This window comes from Papaver somniferum, unplaced genomic scaffold (assembly GCF_003573695.1).
Source record: "Papaver somniferum cultivar HN1 unplaced genomic scaffold, ASM357369v1 unplaced-scaffold_35, whole genome shotgun sequence".
NCBI lineage: Eukaryota > Viridiplantae > Streptophyta > Magnoliopsida > Ranunculales > Papaveraceae > Papaver > Papaver somniferum.
The window spans coordinates 2,723,635-2,731,056 of record NW_020645971.1 but is presented as its reverse complement, the minus strand read 5'-3'; the positions used below and the strand labels follow the sequence as shown (position 1 = coordinate 2,731,056).

General features: G+C 38.8%; 1 protein-coding gene across 1 annotated transcript; it reads right to left on the bottom strand.

Annotated features, from left to right (window-relative positions):
• Positions 1–4,173: 4,173 nt before the first annotated feature.
• Positions 4,174–5,553, bottom strand: LOC113342207. Its single transcript, XM_026586824.1, has 2 exons — positions 5,152–5,553; positions 4,174–4,758 (listed from the first exon to the last, which is right to left on the bottom strand). Exons 1-2 carry the CDS (start codon positions 5,551–5,553, stop codon positions 4,174–4,176), a joined length of 987 nt encoding a protein of 328 aa, XP_026442609.1.
• Positions 5,554–7,422: the final 1,869 nt, after the last annotated feature.

Here is a 7,422-nt window from a genome sequence, read left to right as displayed (position 1 = left end):
GCCCATTCCCAAGATTCAATTTGACATGCCCAAGTTTAAATTTGACATGCCTAGGATCAACTTTGAGATGCGCAAGACCATAGGGTTGTGCTTTCATGCCATGCCCAAGACTAAAATTGGTATGCCGAAGTTTAAATTTGACATGCCTAGGATCAATTTTGAGATTCCCAAGACCGTAGGGTTTTGCTTTCATGCCCATGCCCAACATTAAATTTGACATGCCCAAGTTTAAATTGGACATGCCTAGGGTCAATTTTGAGATGCTCAACACCGTAGGGTTGTGCTTTCATGCCCATGCCCAACATTCAATTTGACATGCCTAAGTTTAAAGTTTACATTCCTAGGATCAATTTTGAGATGCCCAAGACTGTAGGGTTGTACTTTCATGCCCATGCCCAAGATTAAACTTGATATGCCCAAGTTTAAACTTGAAATGCCTAGGATCAAGTTTGAGATGCCGAAGACCGTAGGGTTGTGCTTTCATGCCCATGCCCAAGATTCAATTTGACATTCCCAAGTTTAAATATGACATGCCTAGGATCAACTTTGAGATGCCCAAGACCGTAGGGTTGTGCTTTCATGCCCATGCCCAAGTTTAAATTTGACATGCCTAGGATCAATTTTGAGATTCCTAAGACCGTAGACTTGTGCTTTCATGCCCATGCCAAAGATTCATTTTGACATGCCCAAGTTTAAATTTGACATGCCTAGGATCAATTTTGATATATTCAAGACCGCAGGGTTGTGCTTTCATTCCCATGCCCAACATTCAATTTGATCCGACCAAGTTTAAATTCGACATGCTTAGGATTAATTTTGAGATGCCCAATATCGTAGGCTTGTACTTTCATGCCCATGCCCATGATTAAATTTGACATGCCTAGGATCATTTTTCAGATGCCCAATATCGTAGGCTTTTACTTTCATGCCCATGCCCATGATTAAATTTGACTTGCCCAAGTGTAAATTTGACATGCCTAGGATAAAATTTGATATTTATAAGACCATAGGCTTGTTCTTTCAAGCCCATGCCCAAGATTCAATTTGACATGACCAAGTTTAAATTTGACATGCCTAGGATCAATTTTGAGATCCCCAAGACCGTAGGGCTGTGCTTTCATGCCCATGCCCAAGATTAAACTTGATATGCCGAAGTTTAAATTTGACATGGTTAGGATCAATTTTGAGATTCCCAAGACCGTAGGGTTGTGCTTTCATGCCCGTGCCCAACATTAAATTTGACATGCCCAAGTTTAAATTCGACATACTTAGGATAAATTTTGAGATGCCCAAGACCGTAGGGTTGTGCTTTCATGCCAATGCCCAACATTCAATTTGACATGCCCAAGTTTAAAGTTGACATGCCTAGGATCAAATTCTAGATGCCCAAGACCGTAGGGTTGTACTTTCATGCCCATGCCCAAGATTAAACTTGATATGCCCAAGTTTAAACTTGGCATGCCTAGGATCAAGTTTGAGATGCCCAAGACCGTAGGGTTGTGCTTTCATGCCCATGCCCAACATTCAATTTTATATGCCAAAGTTTAAATTTTACATTCCTAGGATCAATCATAAGATGCCCAATACTGTAGGCTTGTACTTTCATGCCCATGCCCATGATTAAATTTGACATGCCTAGGATCAATTTTGAGATTCCTAAGACCGTAAGCTTGTGCTTTCATGCCCATGCCAAAGATTCAATTTGACATGCCCAATTTTAAATTTGACATGCCTAGGATCAATTTTGAGATGCCCAAGACCGTAGGGTTGTGCTTTCATGCCCATGCCCAACATTCAATTTGATCCGACCAAGTTTAAATTCGACATGCCTAGGATTAATTTTGAGATGCCCAATACCGTAGGCTTGTACTTTCATGCCCATGCCCATGATTAAATTTGACATGCCCAAGTGTAAATTTGACATGCCTAGGATCAAATTTGATATTTCTAAGACCGTAGGCTTGTTCTTTCATGTCGATGCCCAAGATTCAATTTAATATGCCCAAGTTTAAATTTGACATGCTTAGGATCAATTTTGAGATGCCCAAGACCGTAGGGTTGTGCTTTCATGCCCATGCCCAACATTCAATTTGATCCGACCAAGTTTAAATTCGACATGACTAGGATTAATTTTGAGATGCCCAATACCGTAGGCTTGTACTTTCATGCCCATGCCCATGATTAAATTTTACATGCCTAAGTTTAAATTTGACATGTCTAGGATTAATTTTTATATGCCCAATACCGTAGGCTTGTACTTTCATGCCCATGCCCATGATTAAATTTGACATGCCCAAGTGTAAATTTCACATGCCTAGGATCAAATTTGAGATTTCTAAGACCGTAGGCTTGTTCTTTCATGTCCATGCCCAAGATTCAATTTGATATTCCCAAGTTTAAATTTGACATGCCTAGGATCAATTTTGAGATCCCCAAGACCGTAGGGTTTTGCTTTCATGCCCATGCCCAACATTCAATTTGATATGCCCAAGTTTAAATGTGACATGCCTAGGATTAATTTTGAGATTTCCAATACCGTAGGCTTGTACTTTCATGCCCATGCCCATGATTAAATTTGACATGCCCAAGTCTAAATTTTGTTGACATGCCTAAGATCAATTTTGAGATTCCTAAGACCGTAGTGTTTTTTTTTTTTTTGATAAGTCAAAAATTGTATTGATCAAAAATAATATTTACAAGATCGTTTATGAGAAAAGAGGTCACAACAACCCCAAAAAACCATTTAAAACGATAATAAATTACATTCGGAAATTCAATAGAATGTATAAAAGCTGGGCGACCAACAAAATGTAACCCATTCCATCATCTAAAAAACATCTTCGTTTAGCCATGCCATCTGCTGCAAAATTTGCTTCACAAAAGGTGTGAGCAAACCTAATAGAGTCATACAAACCCTTTATATCCATCCACCTTTGTTGAGCAAGCCAATGAATGTTATCCTTCTCCAAAAATGTAATCACACTAGTTGAATCCGAGCGAATCAACACCTGCCTGTAACCCCATTGAGTTGCCCATTCCAGGCCAACGAGAATACCATATCGCTCCGCCATATAATTTGAAGCTATGCCTAAACCAATGCACATAGCTCCAACTACTTCTGGATTAGCATTCCTCGCCACCACACCAGCTCCCGCCACCCCTGGATTGCCTCTTAAGGAACCATCAGTACAAAACAACAACTCATTATGATTTGGCGGTCTCCAATAGCATTCCCTAGGATCTGCGTGTTTCACTTTTCTATAGTTAACACGAAAGAAATCAAGCAACTTCAAATCTGCCAGCGTATTATGCATGAAACTCCTCATCCGCAGTGAGTACTCGTGAATCAAATTAAAGACTCGTTTATGGAAAAAAAAAGACCAGCAAAGAGCCTTCTTCTCATAAACTTTCTTATTTCTTGTAAACCATAACTCAGATCGCACCGCCATATTATCCACCAGCCATAAATCTTTAACAATACCACTACACAGGATTGCTTTATTGTAAGAAATAATCAAGCTATAATCAGGTTTCATATCAAAAATACCTGCCAGCCAATCCCAGACTTGTTTCGCAAAGCTACAGCTCCAAATAAAATGCTCCAAAGACTCCTCAGCATTTGACAAACGCTGCATTTAGACGCCAAAGATATATTGAACCTGCTACACACCTTGTCCAAAGTTGCACATGCTCCACGGACAAACTTCCAATTCTGAGCCGCCAGTGAAGGGTGAACGACTTTACTCCATAATAATTTAGCCTCCTCCAATATAGGATACTTAGTCCTAACTAGCTCCCTTGCAGACTTGATAGAAAAACTCCCTTGAAGTCTGGCATCCAAATCTCCTTGTCACTTCCATTACGAAGCCTTGGAAACTCCTCTAAAACTACGCCAGCATTAGTAAGGTCCTGCAAATGAACCCCATCCAACTGCTAATCTCCCTGCACAAGAATATCACTAACCTGAGCATTTCTATCCAGGTCATTGCGATTCAAAACTTCAGCCAAAGCTTCAGTTCCATACCAAACATCATAAAAAAGTGAGGTTGCCCTCCCATACCCAATCAAAGTTTTAGTATTGCGAGTCACATCTTGATGCACCCAACGAATTCCAGGTAAAATCGTCGATTTAACTCCAGCCATCTTAAGACGCCCATCTCTGCAAGTGAACTTTTATTCTAAGAACCGAGCCCATTTCTTCTTTGAAGATTTAATACTCCACCAAAGCTTCATGATCAGCACCTTGTTCATAGTTCTCAATCTAGTTATCCCAACACCTCCCTCCTTCACCGAACTGTATATCTTGTCATATCCCACCACAAAGGCTCTAAAAAGATTCGAATCCCCCGACCAAAGGAAGTTACGAATCACACGTTCACATTGTTGAATAAATTTTACTGGCCACTTATACACAGCCATGTTGTGTATCGCGCAGCTAGAAAGAACAGTTTTAACAAGCACCACCCGATCTTGAAAGGAAAGCATCTTACCTTTTAAAACCGACAGCTGGTCTTTAAGTTTGTCCACAACATTGCTGATATGCTTATATTTCACTGCCCCATGCATCACTTTAACACCCAAATAACGATTCGATAAAAAAGTGACTTCTATGCCCAAGAAATCCACAATTGTTTGGCGCCTATTTAGAGACCCACCACCATAGTATATCTTGCTCTTCTCTCTACAAACACGCTGGCCAGAAGCACGTTGATGATCATCAAGCAACTTCACCAAGTTTGTCAGATTTTTCATATTTCCCTAACAAAAAATCATAATATCATCAGAAAAGAATAAATAAGTTGGAGCAATACCATTACGCTTAACCATATGAGTCATGCTCTTATTTCGAAAGATTTTTGTGATGTTTCTACTAAGAACATCCTCTATCAAAACAAAGATAAGAGGCGAAAGAGGATCCCCTTGACGTAAACCTCTATTAATCTTGAAAAAACCTTCCGGGCTTCAATTAAGAAGAATATAAATTCTAGAAGATTTCAAAATATTGTGAATCCAAGTACACCAATCTTCTGAAAAACCATACTTTCGGAACACCTCCATAACAAAAGACCAATTAAACGTATCAAAAGCCTGAGAGATATTAATCTTGAGACCCAAATTACCATCTTTTCTTTTAATGTGAAGTTCATTTACCATCTCAGAAGCCAAACTAATGTTTTCATGAATATTCCTCCCCTTCATAAAAGCCACTTGCTCCTCCGAGACCAAACTATCCAAGACCTTACCAAGTCTAGTAGCCAGAATTTTAGTAAAAATTTTGAAGAAAAAATTTCTTAGACCAATAGGTCTGTATTTCCTTAAACTATCAGCTACTCTCACCTTAGCAAGCAAGAGAATGAGGCTAGAATTAACCCCATGAGGAATAGTTTTGTTATTCCAGCAAAATATAATAGCCTTAGATAAGTCTTGATGAATTAAATCCCAATAATGTCTATAAAAACACCCTGAGAATCCATCCGTACCTGGAGCACTATCCGCCCCTAAATCAAAAACCGCAGCTTTAATTTCCTCCATTGAAGGAACGACATCCAACATCTGACTTTCCTCCTGTAGATGGTGGATTTTCGACAAAGGCTAAAATCGTAAACTCATAATTATACGAAGCTCTGATTTAGCAATCAGACGTGAGTATCGAGACACGGGTCTCTCATCGAATTCTCAACGGACAATACTTTCTCTCAGAGTACATGTAGTCTCATGACTGGACAACGGCATATCTCATGAATACTGAATATTTTCAGTGATTATTTCTATATAGTATCACGAGATGGACGGCTCCTAGACAGCTTGCTCTGCTAGTATAGAGCGCTAACGTCTTCAGGAACAAACAACAAGTTTACCCTGACTATATAAAGGATATGACTTACCGACAAGCTCATATCGGGATAATTAATGCTCCTAGACAGCTTGCTCTGCTAGTATAGAGTCACAAAGTTAATTATTCCTAATTAAGATTAATTCTGTCGTGACATTCACTACTGAATTCCCAGAATAATCTATTATTGCTCCTATTCCATGGTTGAATCCACGACTGGTCCCATGGAATGGCAATAAACAATTGTTCTGATTCTATGATCGAATCCACAGCTTGATCTCATAGAATATCAATAACTATATTATCTCATTACTCTGATTTCATGATCGAATCCACAACTGGTGTCATAAATGGTAATAGATAAATATTAATTACTCTGATTTTATGGTCGAATCTACGATCCCATGGAATGGTAATGCTCACTTTATTATTCTGAATTCGTAGTCGAATCCTCAGCTGATCTTACGAATTAATAATAAACATCTTATTGCTCAGTTTTGTGAATTATTCTCCACCGAATTCCACAATTAGTAATAAATAATCAACAACCGGGGGTCTGAGATACCTCTAAGTAAGCCCCAATTCAAATGGTGAAGGTGTATTCAACGACGATACACTAACAGTCACCGCACGAACGAATATTTCAAAAATACAACGAAACGATGAACCTACAAAATAGAGAAGAAAATAATAAATAATTAAAAATATTGACCAGGGTGCTGGGAGCACGGACACGTGACCGACCGACCGTGTCGTGGTCTATCCCACGCCAGTTTTATATTTTTAATGCATTTTTATTATTGTCCACGATTTGATGAAAATTCTCTCATTTTATCAAATCTCCTTCGTCTCGAGGAAACTCCTCGGTTTCATGGTATTCCCATAAATCCATAAAAAATAATATAAAATTAAGAAAAGGAGTGTGGGGCGTAACCATTGGCCAACCGTCCATGCCTTGGTCTCAACCGGCCCCACACCCCACGGTTCCTTGTTATTTTATTATTATTATTATTTCTCTAATTTCATTAAAAACTCCTTGATTTCATGGTATTTTTGCACAAATCATCATATAATAATAAATAAAATAAAATTATGAAAAACTTGTGGGACCGGGCCACTAGCCGGCCGGCCTTGCCCTAGCCGGTCCCACACGCCCTTTGCTTTGTTGTTTTATTATTATTTATCCTATTTTTCCTTGAATTCATCAAATTACCTTGACTTTATGGTATTTCTCTCAAATTAAGAAAAAATTCCCTCAAATCATCAAAAATACCTAAAAAATATTAAAAAATTATGAAAAACTCGTGGGACCGGGCCACTAGCCGGTCGGCCATGCCTCCATGGTCCCACACGCCCATGTTTTTATTATTTTGATATTTTGCTTCCATGAACTCATGAAAACTTCTTCAATTCATGGAAACTCCCTAAATTCATCAAATTTCTCAAAATTCATGAATTTTTCATAAAATCATCAAAACATTATAAAATTAAGGAAAAGGCACCACGGGACCGTGGTCACAACTGGACGACCATGCCTTGACCATGGAGGTCCCACGCCTCCTCATTCCTTATTTTATAATTATTTTTCA

Coding starts and splice junctions, on each gene's coding strand:
- LOC113342207 (XM_026586824.1), bottom strand. CDS start 5,553: ATGTTGGATGTCGTTCCTTCAATGGAGGAAATTAAAGCTGCGGTTTTT. Junction 4,759..5,151: donor TTAGTTTGGCTTCTGAGATG/GTAAATGAACTT, acceptor ATTTTTTGTTAG/GGAAATATGAAAAATCTGAC.